The 17,989-nt window shown below is 38.2% G+C and overlaps 1 protein-coding gene across 1 annotated transcript; it reads right to left on the bottom strand.

The window, feature by feature from the left end:
* Positions 1–12,901: 12,901 nt before the first annotated feature.
* Positions 12,902–17,029, bottom strand: synprb (synaptoporin b; the record flags this gene model as incomplete). The annotated part of the gene is made up of 5 exons (XM_083939487.1): positions 12,902–13,258; positions 13,350–13,541; positions 13,675–13,873; positions 16,350–16,474; positions 17,006–17,029. 5 exons carry the CDS (start codon positions 17,027–17,029, stop codon positions 12,902–12,904), a joined length of 897 nt encoding a protein of 298 aa, XP_083795613.1.
* Between the last annotated feature and the right edge of the window lie 960 nt (positions 17,030–17,989).

The following is a 17,989-nucleotide window of genomic DNA, read 5'->3' as shown; positions in this document are numbered from 1 at the left end:
ACTACCTGTCCTGCTCTGTAAGCGTCTTTGGGTCTTTGAAAAGCGCTATACAAATTAAATGAATTACATCCACCACCACGGCTTTCCTCTGTCCTATATCCGCCACCACGATATCTGGTTGGTTTGCCATTATATATATATATACACATATATGCTGAAGATCAAAATAAGAGAACAAACTAGTAATCCTTGATTTATTCTGAAATATTGTAATTTTCATTGTTCAGAATTTGATAGAATATCCGCTGTGGCTATACCATTTCTATACTAGCATGTTTTTTAAAAATAACGCGCTAAATAACTGGAAACCTGGAATTTCATAAGATGAAAATGGATAGATTGAATTCGATAGACCGGTGAGTCCTGCGCTTACCATTGTAGGCAAGCTTTCTGCCTTGAGCTAAACCCTCATTAGTCTCCATAAGGCTTGGGTTTGTGGAAGGATTTAATCCCCAAGTCACTCACTGATATTATAGTAGTCTTTTATACTACTTAATTTAGCCAATATATAACATATAACTCTAACGTTAAAACATATATTACTGGTGATCAGGACCACAAAAGTGGTTTCTAACCACTATATATATATATATATATATATATATATATATATATATATATATATATACATACACACTGAATATCAAAATTAGGGAACAAGTTATAGATACTTGATTAATTCTGAATTGTTCTTATTCTTTATTGTTCAGAATTTGATGGAATCAACTTTTGCTATACCACTGCTGTACTAGCATGTTTTTTTAAAATAACCAAGGCACTTTAACAAAAACCTTTATTTTGTGAGAAAATAGTAGGCAAAATCAGAGAACACTTTCTGATAGCTCCTAGTTATTGTGTTAATATGGCACCTGGTGGTAATTTACTGTATTGTTGGACACACCCTATTTATCTGATAGCTCAGCAAACAGTGTTTAGTCATGTAAGACAATTTGGTTGACAATTTTGGCTGAAAGCCCACTCAAACTCAAACATACAAACTTCTCAACAGCAGACAACATAAAAAGGCTAGACTTGACTTTGCTGAGGAGCCTGTTGTGTGGACAGAGGTGTACTAGTCCAGAGTGCACTTCAGTGATGATTTAATTTATTTGGCCCTAATGGTAAACATTATTTTTGGCGTAGGACTGGGGGAAGACTGACCCCAAAGTGTGTAAAGAAGTCAGTTAAATTTGGAGGAGGAAGCGTCATGGTCTGGGGCATAATGTTTCTCAGCAGACACAAATAAATTGAATGCACTCTCATCACTGAAGTGCACTCTGGACCAGTTCTCCTCTGTCCACACTGCAGCTGACAAGGCACTCCAGCTGCAGTGTCGAACCAATTTCCCATTAAGAGTCTTTGCATAATCTTGTCCTCTCGTGCACTTCTTACTGGCCATTTTGAGGGAATTAAATGAATCTGTGTCCTTGTAAAGTTTAAATATTATTGAAAAACACAGACTTGAAATGCCCAACCTCTCTCTGATGGCTGAGAGGGTCATCCCTTTGGCCTTCATCTGGACAACCTGCTGTCTCAAGGTTTCATTCACCTTAGAGGGGCTTGCCATCTTGCTAAGTGACCAGGAGAGCTTCCAGGTAAATAGGGTCTGTCCAACAATTAAGTAAATTATTACCAGATGGCAGATTAACACAACAACTGGGAGGTATATGAAAGTATCTAAATGTGTTCACTATTTGACAAACAATATTTACTATTGTGGTTTCCCCCATGGGTTAATCAAGTTAGTTTAATTTATTGAGCTCAATAGCTAGAAAGCTTTATCTTCTGTTCAAAATATGACATCCTTGTCTTTAGTAAGAAAAAACTGATACCTTCGATGGCATAAAGAAGAGTGACAGAGGAGGGTCCCTTTTCCTGTGCAGAGGCAATATTGCATTTTGGATTAAATAAAAAATGTCTAATATTTATTCCAATCAGCACAATACAGCCAGGGGCTTTTCTGTGCAGTGACTTGGGTTAAGGAAACTACTCAAAACAGTTTATCGGGGTAAACTGGAAAACTATGGCCAAGGTTATGACTCGATGTGTATGGCAGGGGTTGAAGACCATAACTGGATATAAAGCAATGCCAGGGGGAATCAGAAACACCTCCTCCTCATTTCCACATGAAACTCATTCTACTCAGATTTTGAGCATTTAAGCCTGGTTTCACCAACACATGGGTGCAGGACATTATCTCAGGTGTCAGGGGAGGATATGCGTAAGGTTTTTAAATCCATGAAAGCAGGTAAAGCTGCTGGCCCAGATGGCATCACGCCACAGGTCCTTAACTCATGCTTCAGTCAGCTGTCCTATGTTTTCACAGACATGTTTACCTATCTTTCCTTCTCTCTGTAGTTCCAACATGTTTTAAGAAATCCATTATTGTGCCAGTGGCAAAAAAGCCTCTGGCATCCTGTCTAAATGATTTTAGATACATCAATGATAGAACAGTAAATACTGACTCATTACAGCCTGTTTAACAATCAGAAAGGAGTGTGGCTGATGCAGTATCCTCTGTTTTACACACAGTGTTACTACAGCAGTGCTTTTAACACAATTATCCTATCCACTTTGATACCTAAGCTGACAGATCTGGGCATCTGCAGTGCCATTTGTAGGTGGATACACAGGTTTCTTATAGATAGGCCTCAGTTATTGAAACTCAAATAACACTGTTCTGAACACAGGTGCTCCACAGGGTTGTTGTCTCAGGTCATTGCTTTATAGTTTGTGTTCCTATGACTGTCTGGCAAAACATCCCACAAATTACATTGTCAAGTTTTTCTAGATGATACTACATTGATTGGATTAATCAAAAACAACAATGAGGCTGTGTATTGGGATGATGTGAGGAACCTGTCAATATGGTGTGGAAAACACAGGAGCTTATAATTGATTTCAGACGTAAGGGGACTCATAAAGCTCCAGTATACATTAATAACTCCCCTGTTGAGATTGGGCACAGCTTTAAGTTTCTAGGCATTCATTTTGCTGATTCCCTCACCTGGTCCTTACATGTTGCCCATGTTACAAAAAAAAGCACAACAGAGACTGTTTTCCTTAGATGTTTAAAAAAGTTTGTTATGCCTACCTAAACCCCTCTCAACTTCTATTGGTCCACCATAGAAAACATTTTAACTGGTTGTATACTTGTATGGTAACATCACTGCACAGGGCTTTAACCTCCTGATGAGAACTGTCAAGACTGCATCCAAAAGCATAGGCTCGCCACTACCACAGTTAAATGACATATATTCCACTTGCTGCAATAAACAGGCTCCCTCAATTAAGAGAGAGGAGGTATAGGTGTATCAGGGCTCAGACCTCTCAGTCCGACTGTAGGATAGTGGCTTTTGACTTGATGTTAGCTGGCTGTTAAGGATCTCTATCACTGTGTGGTGTCTCTGTTTTTTGTTTTTACCTCTGTTATAATATGTATTACTAGTCTGTTTCTTTTTACAATGTCATGAGGTGAGATCTATATTGATGGATATTGTATGTAGATGTTCTATTTTTATGCAACTTATTACCTAAGCTGGAACAGCAATTTTTATAGGTATTTTGTGCTGAGAGGGTGCCAAGGGCAAAACTCATTTCATTGCACTTTAGAGTACATGTACTCTATTTTGCATATGACCAATACATCTTGAACTTTATTAAGTGTCACCTCCTCATAACATTCTCATCATGTCACTAGAAAGAGGAAGGTCCATAGAGTAAATACTCAAAAAGCATCAAGTCACAGTGTCCCGATCTAACCCCTTGTTATAATTCTTTGTTAAGAGGCAATTCCAGGTACTGCTACTTGACCAATTAGGCAGTGTTAGATTTACAGTAATCCTTTTACGGTAATTGTTTGGGTGACATAAGGACAAGTTTCAAGCAACAGATAATTCCTGAGACCAGATACTGGGCATAATAATGGATGGACGGAAGAATTCAGGAAATAAGCATGGAATTTAAACTCTTTACAAGATACAAACTCAAATATCACAAAAACATTTTAAGCCCTTAGAGCGCACTAGAAAACACACACGAAAAAAAAGTCATACATTTCTGATATCTTAAGTGGCTGCAAAGTCACTGTAATTTTGAGACACTAAATTATCTGTGTAAATAAGATTCATTACATTATCTTATGGCAGATACCCATAGGTATACAAAGCTGAGTACAAGATACTTTAAGTAAGAAACCCCTGAAATATGACACATTTAGACAAACAGAACTGTAGGTTACACTGTAACTGCTGTTCTTTGATTAGAGACCTTGTCTCTAATGTGTCCTATGTTATTAACACTATTCAACCTGGCAGATACTTGTACATCCACAGTGTGATGCTATGCTGCCCCCTAGAGGCTAATGTCTTTAGCCCTAACATCATATCTGCAGTGCAGCAGCCATAGTATGTGGTTTCATGTACTGTATTATGTAAGCTTACATTTTAAAAGTGGAAATAACCAAAAAATGTCTGCTTTAATGGAATAACCTATGGCTTTATAAGCAAATAGAACATAAGCGTGTAGGACTTTTAAAATATGTTTTATTAGCTGGATCCTCTGTTGGAGGGCTTTCAGATGAAAATATAGGCAGAAGATGCCCCCTGCTGGTATTTTCTAGGAAGTGAAACATTTCTTTACACCATTAGTGTACTGTATGCTCCACATAGTGCTCTATTTGTAAATAAAAGCAAATGCTGCTTCACACTCACTGCTGGTGGGAATTACAGACTAAGCATACTAAGCATAACTAAGGACAAATGTTTCAGCAGTCTATAACATGTTGCAGCTCACAGGGGATTAATTACATATAAATATACCCTTCTTCCATACCCGCTGTAGCCCTTTATTTCCTGCTGATAACCTGACCCTAATTGCCATGCTGTGAGCACACACACTGTAATTTTCTTCAAAGAGCCTGCCCTGGACACCTGCATGTGCTTAGTGTCTCTGTCAGGGGGCTGGCTGACACAAGCGTCAGCTCTCATTGTTATAAATGCTCAGATCAGAACTAAGGAGCTAGTTCTTGTGACATTTCAATTTCTAGCTTTGTTGAAAATCAACAAACGCAGAGGGGAAAAAGCAGTCAGATTGCCAACCTGATATCAGCTTACTACAGATATCCAGGTTATGGTTCTGAACAGCAACAGCAGAAGATGTTGAGTGTAAATCCCCTCAAATCATAAATTTGTCTCTCTTAGAGAGCTTAAAATTTGTACATCTTCAGATCCTCATCAGGAAGAGAAAAAGGAACAAGAAAAAAAATGCCCTGTAGGTTATTTGAGTAAACCAGTTATAAACCACCCATATTTATGTTTATTGACCTCTATTGACCATAGAAATTATGACCGGCGCTGAGGAGGAGGTCATGTGACGTATAGTCTAGTATTGTCAGTCTCCGATCTCCGCAATGCTCGATCAGCGTTTGATTTTGGGCGATTTTGGGCAACATATTCTCATCAATCTTGTATCTTGCGAAACATAACATTCTATTTAATGCTATGAAACTACCCTTTACTTTCCTTTTTCTTTTATTCAGATCCCCATTAGCTCCCACAGCTGTGGTTGCTAATCCTTCTGGGGTACACATAAAAGAAAAAACATTGCATATACACACTTGAATACATTGTACAAACATCATCAACCTCTCTGTAAAAAGACCATTTAGGAGAAAAGGGAATTTTAAAACTGACAATATGCTATACATGATCATTTACAAGTTTATAAGTACAGTATCTATATTTACCCTTGATGCTTATGTTAATAGGTAAGGAATTTCACTGAATGACTGCTCTTTAAATAATAGCTTTATTTAGTTGATTTGTTTTGGGTTGTGGGAGGTCAATGCAGCCTTCCCTGACCGAGAACCACCAGCATTTCGGGTGACCATTACAAGACTAGATAACTTCAACTGTAACTTTAGCCTCAACAGTCAACCATGACAGACTATTGTGCATCCGCATGACATTAATTTTGAAAGAACATTTAAGAGCCAATCTTGCAGCTCTATTTTGAGCAAGCTGGAGTTTTTTGTTAATATATTTTTGTGCAACGCTGTACCACACAACCATATAGTACCCTAAGTGAGAGAGAACTAGGGCCTGAATCACCTTATCCCTGACTGAGGATGTGAAATAGTAAGAGTGTTTTCTTGTCATAGCAATACCCTGTCCCCTTCTTACAGCAATAGAATCAATATGATCAGACCATGACAATTGATCATCTATTATAATGCCAAGTAGTTTCATTTTCCTTACTTGCCCTATTAAACAGGGGTCCCTGGCAAGCCTTTTCCTGGTACCAATGTCTAAGTGATGTTCTGAACTAATTTGTTGTCCTCTACCCAATCAGAGACAGTTTGCAATAATTTGCATAATACCTCAGTCAGTTCCTTGCATGTTGACCAAGTCCCCACCACAGCAACCAATATTGATCCAATACGGAAGTGCCAAAAACTAGTTACAACAGACTGTTTTTACAACATTATTAAACCTATTTAAGGCCTGATACAAAAAAACAAACATTCTAGTGGGGTTGATTTTTTTTGTACCAGGCTAGTTTATATTTTATTGGAGGTTAAAGTTTATGAATAATTAGGAGTGCAGCCTCTTGAATGACAGCTAGCCACTGACCCTCACTTCACCTCGGAGGCTAGTTGTTAGGATTAGCATGCTAACTCCGTCATGTCAACCTGGGCTGCAGTCATTCTTGTGGTTACGTTACTATAAGTGACGAGATGATTTGCTCTTCGATCAACTGTACCGATGAATGGTTTCTGAACAAAAATTGTTAGCTCTGTTATGATAATTGTATAGCTGCACTTGCACCATGACTTGCAATATAACATTTGGCCACTATTGATGGCACATACACTAGATGCTAATCTGGAGCACTGGGAGGATTCGGGCTCTAGTCTGTGTTTATGGGCATGGTACTGCGTTGAATATCAGTTTAAATCATAGATCATAAAGGCTGTCTGCCTGCACTTCATTCCCGGAGCCGGTTTGTTTCCCATTAGACTGACATGGGAGTGCCTTACTTGACTCACAGAGGTGGTGATTCCTGTTCCCTCCCGGTCCCCGAAAATAATCTCAACACCAAGCCTGTGAATGTTCTCATTCGTCCAGGTCATCGTTATCCTCAAAGCAATTTCAGTCAAAAGCAACTGGACTGGTTGTTTGTCTAGGAAGACGTTTCACCTCTCATCCAAGAGGCTTAACCTTTAACCTTTGTTAAAACGGCAGCTGCCTCCAGAAAGAAAACCAAAGTGGCTGAGAAAGAAAAAGATAACAGGAGAAACAACTGGGACCAGTCCCAGCCTGGTCAGATGCGTACATGAACTGATGAAGCCTCTTGGATGAGAGGTGAAACGTCTTCCTAGACAAACAACCAGTCCAGTTGTTTTTGACTGAAATTGCTTTGAGGATAACGATGACCTGGACGAATGAGAACATTCACAGGCTTAGGAGAAACAACATAGTCATCGGAGAAACTCAGGAGGATTTTCAACAAACACTGCAACCCTGTGTATTTCAAACCCAGTAACACACTCAGACAGAGACTAGTACATCCGAAGGACAGAACACCACACACCCACAAAAGCAATCTGGTTTATGCTGTCCAATGCAACGAGGAATGCAAAGATCTTTACATTGGAGAAACAAAACAACCACTGCATAAACGCATGGCCCAACACAGGAGAGCTAACTCCTCAGGCCTGGACTCCGCTGTCCACTTACACCTCAAGGAGAAAGCCCACTCCTTTGATGACAGCAATGTCCAAATCTTGGACAGAGAGGACAGATGGTTTGAAAGAGGAGTAAAAGAAGCCATTTATGTAAAAGTAGAGAAACCATCGCTAAACAGAGGAGGAGGTCTGAGACACCACTTATCTCCAATTTACAATGCTGCCCTTTCAGCCCTTCCCAGGAGATTCAACAATCTAACCTCAAAGAACCACTGTTCACACATGGCCCCGTGTGACCCCAACGACTGTCGTTCAGACTCGATGGAGCACTAACAAAGTCGAAACCAACTGCCCACCAACGACTGTCACACTAACGACGGGCGTTGGCACTTGGAGCACAAAGGGGGTTTCAGTGACATCATCGGCCTTGTGAGAGGTTAAATACCTGGATCTCACACCAGTTAGTTGGACCAGTCCCAGCCTGGTCAGATGCGTACATGAAATGATGAAGCCTCTTGGATGAGAGGTGAAACGCCTTCCTAGACAAACAACCAGTCCAGTTGCTTTTGACTGAAATTGCTTTGAGGATAGTCTCAACACTGACTCCCACTCTCGTTTATCTAGCAGTGTGTGCTGTCAGCCTAGCTCACGGACAGTGGTTCTAATGTGGCTAGTCCAGTATACTTCAGATATATGTAGATGGGTGTATCTCCCTCCCCCAAATGTTACATCAATGCCCTTTGTTGGTAAGAGGAAATGAGGAGGAGTCAAAGTCCAACAAGATGATGGCCCCCAGAGGTGAGTACGATTGGAGATGAGAGAGCGTCCATTTTTTGTTTCAGAACATAGGGTTGGTCGTTGGTAAAGATAGTCAATAGAAGAGGACCCAGACAGCTTCCTTGAGGCTCTCCACAGAGGACATATTTGATGACTGATAAGCTTCCATTGACTCCATACTCTTTTTCTCCTGCCAGAGAGATAACTCTCCATCCAAGAGAGGGCAGTATCGGCAAAACCATAGCACTTGAGTTTATTAATTAGCACTGCATGATCAATAATGTCAAAAGCTGTACTAAAATCATCATTATTTAATAAAATAGTCTTTAATTTGATTAAAAATAATCCTCTCCAATATCTAGCACAGTTCTGGTAGTAGACTGATGGGCCTACTATTAGCCCAGAAAAGGCAGCTTTTTTATTTTTTGGCAAGGGGATCACTTTAGCTTCTTTCCACAATGCAGGGCATGAGGAGTTAGTCAAACATCTATTAATAATATGACTTACAGGAATACAAAGCTGCAACCTTGAGTAGTATCCCATCTATATGTCAATTCCAGGAGAGGTGTCCTCAGAAAGGTGTAACAGCATTCCCTCAACCATTTCGGCATCAACATTTTCAAATTCAGAAGAACACTGTTTCCCTTTTAAAATACAATCGTCAAACAATGCATGTGAGAGCCATGTTTAGGAGTCATAGTGGCTCTTAATTTATCAATTTTATTAATAAAAAATACAATTAGCAATTTCCTGTGGTTTAGTAATGAAAACACCATTACAGTCTGATAATTTTATTCAGTGAATTTCATATTTCCTAGATGTTGTTTTTAGCATCACTGGGTCTCTGTTGATAATATTTTCTTTTTCTGTTCTTGCTTAGTTTCATCAGTGTACTGTGATGGTAACGTTAAGGAAACAAAAGGTGTTGCTTAGGTTTAGGTACTAAAACTACCGTTACTTGACTGGTTGAGTTTAGGCAACAAAAGATGCCAGTTATGGTAAGAAATTAAAGTGACTTGGTTAGGGTCAGAAAAAGGTTTTCGTTTGGCTTAGTATTTCTCTGGCACCAACATCAACAGAACACAAACACCACTACTAAATAATCTGTCCTCTAAGGGTGAGGTTGGGATAATAAATCCTTCAAACAAAAAAAACAAACTACCATGACTTTCCGTCAGGTGATCGCTGTCCGAGACCTGTGGCTGTATGTAACCAAAAATGAATGCTGACTTATATAAGTAACAGAACTATGGCACGTAAAAAATATTTAATTTAAACCAAACCATTAACTTTTCCTAAATTTAATCAAATGTCTGTGCCCTTAACTGCGACCATTTTACAACGTGTTAAAAAAAAAACATGACCATGCTTCTATTCTTACTTCAGTACCATTGGGATTAAATTATCAAACTACACCATCCTTCATCAACGCATTTCAAACTCTCCAGACTGTAGTTGGATTGGTAAGAGGTTTGGGGCATTAGATGATGATATGTTAAATATCTTAGACAGGGTGAAACAGACACTGTGAGGGATTATCCCTTCTGCCTTTGCAATTGAGATAATCCTGATACACAGTGTGAAACATGCTATAATGTGTATGATGGTGTCTGCATAAACTGATTAATGATTCCCCATATCAGTTTCCCACATTTCTTTTTCAGTATTTCCCAATTTTTCAGTCTCCTTTGCTCTTTCCCCTTTTTCATGGAAATGGTTAGGTTGATACCTTATAAGAGACACTATGGTAACAACAGCTCCACAGTGGATACACCCACTTCAATATCCCTAAAAAAACATGCAACAGTAGTAACACTTAGAACACACTTAAAACACACCTCTAGTAAAACATTATATTTAATGTCTGACATGAACTTAAATGCTCAATATATTTATCAGCTCATAACAAACACGTCACGGTTACTGTACACATTTTGAACTGTATGTTATGATTATCTCTTTTTGGGAAATTATTGTTTTAATGATCAGAATAGTGCAGAGGACTGTGATTATAAAGCCACAATATGAGCACTTCTATATGTTCCACATTCAAAAATATGCATCTTAGTTTGTTTAGTATGTAACATATTCTTTTAGAAGATAAATATTCAGCTTTGACACAATTATAATAATATGTCAATATACATATATTTACTCACAAATACATACAAAATTATTGGTAAGTAAAATATTCAAAGCCATTGACGGTACTCAATGTCCATTTGGAATCAATATTCATAAGAGAAAAAAAGAGTGCCACGTTGATTATAATATGAGAAAATCCTACATTGATCACAATGAAAATAAGTGTTGCAATCAAACATTAAATATTTATACAATCAAACATTAAATATTTCCTAGAGAGAACTTGCACATTCATGAGACATATTTTCGAACTGATACTGATACTGCACGTTTTCTAACAAACAATGTATTAGGTTAAAATGTGTATGAAGTGTACAGTATGTATAACCCTTGAAATGAAAAACAAAACAAAAACGTTTTTCCTTTACAGGTAAATGTTTTGTCCTAACACATGCTAAAACATCTAGATCACTGGGCATGTATTCTTTGAAATTGTATTTCAATGGATTTCAAGGGATTTGAAATGAACAACATATTATCAAAAATGTAAAAACTGTGGAGGATACAGTTCCCAAACTTTACAGGTTTAGAAAATAAAGAAGGTGGAGTTTAAAGATGGGTGTGATCTAAGCAGGAGATCTATGGGAAAGGCCATTGCCCCACCACTTTACACCTCTTGCCCAATTTGGTACTGACACTCCATCACAAGATTGATTCCATAATTTAGCTCATTTTCCAGTGAGATATTATTGAGGTTATATATAGTTACTTTGATGGTATAAACTTTACTGTTGCTGCTCTACAAACAACATTTACTTATATACTGTACAGGCTAATATATAAATTAATCCTAATCCTGTTCTGAATGTATTCTTTTTTTTATACTACATCTTCTAAAAAGCAATTATTTAGTAATGAACAAAAAACATTCTTCTGTATTGATACCTACCGATAAGGAGTACTGGCACTGCTCCCAGTAGACCACACACACCAAAACAATAACTTCACTATAATGTTCACTAACTGTATTCACTCCATACTGTGATATATTTAACTATGGCAAAATTTTGTGCAACACTAATATTTTCGCTCTGCCATGGTGTAAATTTATAAATTATTCCTATTATTCTTGTATGTTATGTTTCCCTGTGTTTATATTGTTTATATCTTTCTATATGTTTATACTGCTTGTTATAATGTATTGTTTCTTATTGATGCTTCTTCTATGTTGGCTATCCACTTTGCTGCTGTAATAAGGACATTTCCCTTTGTGGGACAAATAAAGGTATATCTGATCCTATTGACAAGTGTAGTATCATTGATACAATCCTAATGATAGCCCATCAAACCCTAATAACAATCGAACACATGATCTGGGCTGAGATAACAACAACAGTGTTGAAATGAAAGTTATAGGCACATTAACACTGACAGCATTTCAAAGTAGACGTTTAAAAAGTGCCTAAAAAGTAATTTTAATTTAAATTTAGCTAATAATGCTTTTTTTTTTCAAAAACGAGAAAATTGATTATTTGACAGAGACCTCTCATCCACTCAGTGTGTGGCAGGGCCTGAAAAATGTTCAATTCAGGCAGTGCCTTAGGTGCCTTGATCCTGAAGAAAGTAACAAAGTCTCAAACCATAATTATATATTTGTTTTGTTGTCAAGGTAATCAAATTTATCACAAAGTGTTGCAGCCTCATGCACTCAAGAATGTATTAGGTGACGTCAATGGCTTATGTTTTAAAGAGGAAATTGGGATTGGGCTACTGTCTCTGTTAGCTTTTGGGGATGTGTTTTTTTTTTTTTGTTCTTTGGTCATTTTTTTCTCTCTCTCTCTCTTAGCTGATCCTGCCTCAATGTTATCAATAACCACAAAATATAACATCACCGCTAGCTCACGTGGTAGAGTGAGAACCCCATATACAAAGGCTTAGTCCTTATCACAGTTGCCTGGATTTGACTCAGACTCAAGGCCATTTGCCGCATGTCTTCCCCTCTCTCTCACCTCTTTTCCCTTCAGCTGAACTAGTCAAAAAGCCTCGTAAAATGATCTCAAAAAAAGAAAAGTAACTTTGTTTTGGAAAATGTAAACATATGCTTTTCAGGTCTGTGTGCTATAAATCGTTTCATCTGATTTTGTGGGGAATCAGAGCCAGGGACAGGTATTGAGAATGACTCTATAGAAATAGCTAATCTTCTCACTGAAGTTGTTGTGTGCATGAAGGTCATATATAGGTATCAATATTACATTGAGCCTGTTTCATAACCAGTTAAAAACTCATTTTAGCTGCATTAGGTTAATGTTCCCATATCATTCTACATGTAGGGCAGTATAACCAAGAGCAAGATCACATCTCATTGACAAATATCATCTGCCCTTGAGAAGACATTTTATTCTCTTTGTCAAAAATGACTGGTTTGCCAAGATATGCATGAGGTAAGCTGAAGCTTACTTGTGACTGGTTAGCGCTAACATGCCTGTTCACCTTCTGATTGAAACTGTCTTGTCTGGATGGTTGTGGAGCAAAACCCTCCTCTGGCTGTTCGAAGCTGCTCTCACTGTAGAGTCGCTGTCGCATTTCACTGGTGCGTTTCCCAGAAGCGCTCCTGGTTGGATATCTCTGACCTGTCTTGTACCAGCCTGTTTCTTTGAAGACAAACCAAATATTTCCAGCCCAGAGGATGACGTTTACAAAACCAAAAACCTGGAAATAGGAGAAGGTATAGGACTGAATGGCTTGTTATATGCAGTTTTGTGTTATGTTGTGTGGTGTGCATCATTTGTTGACCACCTACCGCAGATGTATTAAGTTGTGACCAGAGAGGCTCCTGGATGACAGTACATTTGTTCCCCGGAGCTCTGCATGCTGAGATAAGCAACAGCACCTGTGTTGCGTTTGTAGCTGTCTTGATATCAGAAAGAGTTTTGGCCCAACAGCAACTGCTGACCACCCACATGAAGGAGAAGATGAACGTAACAAAAAAATCCTGCTCAGGAAAAAAGAGAAGAAAGGACAGACACATTTAACGTAGTTTGTGTCATACAAACAGACATTATCTTATTATCTAATTCATGTGTGGACATTACAGGAATGTATGTTAAAGGTATGAACTCACTGACCACAAGTGGGCCTCTGTTGTTCCTCAGGTACTTGTTCTGGTAGAAGACATAGACTATGGTAGCCAGCAAAGAGTACAGGAAAGCAAAAACACCCACAGTCAGGAAAAACTGAGCAGCTGAGGAGAAGTCGCCATCCAGGAAAAGAATCTCATGCATCTTTGCCTCACACAAGGGAGCTTTGAAATGCACTTCTTTTAATCTACAGGACAGAAAGAGGAGGTTTATACTGGATGAAAAGACATGTTGTTATTAAAAAAGTCACTCCACTGTTCATCACGCATTCTGAAAACACCTTTCATTAACATATGGCTAAAAAGGACAGATACACAGCTGAGAAACTTTATTTTGTATTGTATTCAAAGGAACACATTCTGAAAGATAAATGAGCAGCTGCCAGTGAAAAAAAAAATGCAACTTTGCTTTTCTATGTAACAAAAGGATGCATAATGTTTGGAAATTAGCTAACTTTATGGTTAGCACAAAACACATTAGCATGTTAGCGCTAATATTAGCAGGCTGACTGTTAGTTGAACTCTCTGCTGGATCAGTCTATTCACTGGAAATGTGATCTTGCCTTCCATGGGACAGATAATATTGAGATTATATTGTTAGTTCGGCCCTTCTGTTAAATATAACATTACTTGAGATCAAGTTGATGTGATAGAGCAAGCACCATGTGCTTATACTTCACTACTTTGATGAAGACTGAGAAAACATACAAACTGTTAGCTTAGACATCAGACTATATGAACCGATCTGGACTCAGCAGTGCCAACTGAGCTCATGTCAGCTAAGCAGCCTGGTTAGCTGCTAGTAAGCTAATATAAACAGCTACGACTGAAACTAGCAGATACATTGTAATATTAAACTTGGTATCGTAATTTGAATGGCGATTTGAATTTAAGTGTGGATTTGCACTTTATTCCTATCCTACTTTGTACTGTAGTTGTATGTTGTTGTATAAATCCAATACTGTACATGACATGTTGCATGGAGTTTTAAAAATTCTTGTTATATGACCTTATAGAGTTCAATTCATAGCGCTTCACACAACTATAAAGCAAGGAATCTTTGTCTAAAAACTCATTCGATCAACATTCGATTCATGCTTGGCAGGTGTATTTCTGCAGAAAGTGAGTGCAGTGATGCATTCAGTGCAATTTGGCCAGACAGTGGCACTGTAACAACAAACCATATTTTGGCCTGAGGCTGTTGATCTGTAAGTCTAAGAAACAAAATTCTCTAAGCCACCCATTTGTGTTTAGATTGATTTTCTGCCGTTTTGAATTGTGTCCAATTCAGTTCCCTACATTTTTGCAATAGCTGGCGCTCAAAGTTTGGCTTACATTACAAACCATGTCATATATCCTGAACTCTTTTTTGCTATTGCAACCACATTCTGTTAACATTTGTAGATATCATATCTGACTGGCCATGACCCATTGGGTGCCATTTGGCCAATAGGTGGCTGTGTAGCAGCATCATTTAATGTAAGGATTCTATGTCTGTATGCAAGGATGAGAGTCATTCATGCACGTCTTTCTTGTCCAGATGCTAAAAAAAAAACGAAACTGCATTTATATATTGATGTGAAAGCCCTGTTTAGAAATATTATTCCATTTCAAAAGAACTAATACTAAAATTTAGTTGGAAGCAATCTGGGTTACTGGTCCTTTTCGACATGAGAGTGGGTACTCTGAACTAACACACCAACACTAGTGTCAAGTCAGTTGAGCTGTTAATGAGACGGCTAATTAACAGTTTGGTTCAGCTTGGCCATCACTGACTGAAGCATGGAGTTTGGGGGTGGTTGACCACACTACTGCACTGCTGAGCCATGAGACCAGCAAGTTCACATCCACACAACACCATTCATCATCAAAGTGAAATGTTCATGGTTGCTGGTCACTCTCCAAGATATGGAGAGTAAGTTGTTTGGTGAAACAATGTGTCTTTATGTTTTACTGTTGTTAAATTCAACTCTCTACCATCTTATCTTGGCTTGACTTGAGCTGAGTAACATCCAACAGAAATTTAATTTAATAAAGGATTGGAGTTCATTTCCACTGTGTCCACTGAAGCTAAATATATTATAGCTCCATATATATGAGAACTGTCTTGACTCAAAATAGCAACAAGGAGGAAAAAACATCTTCAAAACATCAGTGGGGTTTTTATAGCACACAATCCTTCACAATCCCAAGGACATGCAGGTCTGCACGAGTCAAAATTAAACTGGGACAAAAAAATATACAAGTTTCTGTTTTTCATCAGCTTATCAATGGATCGTCAAGCAGCTACATCCAGCTGTGATGAAGTGCAAAAGAGCTATAACATCAAAACCTGATGTTAAGTCTTGACTGACAGGACTCCCGGTACAACTTTGTCAAATGATGTAGTTAAACATTTTGGATTTATATTGGGTCAGCTTCCTGTTCAGATGTCCAGCTTCTGGACAGCCCCTCTCTGTTGAGCCTGACAACATGATGTAGGAGGGCTGTGTAGCTTTTATAGAACTTTTTTTCATTTGCCCTGCTAGTTTCCTAAAATATGCAGAGATTGTCATGTCTGGTTAGTCTAAAAACATAGATTTGGAATTATATGCCAATTATTATTTGTTATTTAAGTTCCCTGATGAGATCAAAGGGCAAAGAAAGCACAAAAAAGGACCTTACCTGAAAGGATAGCCAAAATCAATGTTGATGCTGAGGTTACTCTGCCTCCTGTCTGCACAGTCCACTTTAACCTGGAGATGACCATAGTATCCACCACATGTTGCAAAAGCACAGATGGCAAAAATCTACATGTAGGAAAACAAAAGACTGTCATAAAATGATCACCACCCATTGATAATTAATATCTTTAATTCATCCAATACCAGGTATGTGCATGCAGCATCATGTATACACATCAATAAATTACTGGACTGAATATTAAGATTTATAATTGGTTTGAAATCGAAACCTGAATAATTGAAAGGTCGGAAGACAACTAACGGAGCTCCTTACTGTGTGCTGGAGGGTGGCCACAGCAGTATACAGATTTATACAGAAGATGCTAGTCTGAAGTCTCTTTCTCTTTTAATCTTCACATTTCAAATGCAGAACAGTTAAATAAAGAATGAGAGATTTACTCTGTGTTCACTACTTTGAATATATTTTTCTTTACTTTTCAGCATTTTACATTAACAAAATGTGCTGGTTCTAATTGACTAATGACTTGACTAATCAACAAATCGAAACATTAAAATCACACTTGCTGCTATAATTCTTACAATGTAAGTGAACAGCAGCAGAAATCATAATAATCAAAATGTAGAAACAAAACTTACCGGAGCAAATATAACCATACACATTTAAAAATCAGAGATCTCAAGGCTGAGTCCACGGTGTCGACAGCTTTTGTCATCAGAGTTGAAACGCCACTGATGTAGAAAAGAAAAAAGAGAGCGACTCTTCCAGTGGAGGGCAGGGCTGATAAGAGATATCTTCACCAGGGAGGAGTCTGAAATTTTTCTGTACCTCTATATTTGCTCACAAGCACTGCAATAAACTATAAATACCACAACTGAGTTATTGTGTGTGAATTGGTTGTTTGTTGTTTGCTTCTTATTGTAAGATATTTTTCCAAATAAGGCTTCATCAGAAAAATGAAAAAAAGAGAAATATCTGCTGCAGCATATCCTTGCTGCAATGAAATTTGTGAATACTATTTAGGTCTACTAAATATCCAGATCTACTGATTTTGGCATATTCAGATACACCACAGAATTAAGTTTTCATTTAGGGACTGAGGCAGGGACAATTATATATTAAATATAGACAATTCAGGCAGTGTGGTTGCACGAGGGCCCGTGGAGGGGTGGGGCCCTTACAGAGAGTGGGCATTCTAACAATGTGGAGGAGGAGGAATTGGCCTGTTTGTTTGCCTGTTTAAATATTCTGAGAAAGCACAAACTGTCATCATTGCAATATTGATATCCAGGTATTTAGTCATGAATATTTATGGATTAGAAATACTTTATGGACCCCAAGCTGGGAAACAGGAGGACAAGGCAGGGATTGAACCCTAGATCGGTTGGTTGGCAGACTGCAGGGTTAACCATCAAGCCATTGCCCCCCATTTCTGATTTTCCGTAATGCTCAACCCTAACCTGGGGTGATTAAATTTATTAATTTGGATAAAATTTCGCCAAGCTATTTCCTACCAGAAACCCATGCTGCCTTGGTGACTGAAGTGTATTCCAAATGGTACACTTCTGTACAGAAAAAAAGTGGGACTTCATCAGTGTTATAACTTCCTCAGCACCTTTAAG

Source organism: Echiichthys vipera (assembly GCF_963691815.1).
Source record: "Echiichthys vipera genome assembly, chromosome: X".
NCBI classification, from domain to species: domain Eukaryota; kingdom Metazoa; phylum Chordata; class Actinopteri; order Perciformes; family Trachinidae; genus Echiichthys; species Echiichthys vipera.
This window is presented reverse-complemented; position numbering and strand designations above follow the sequence as displayed.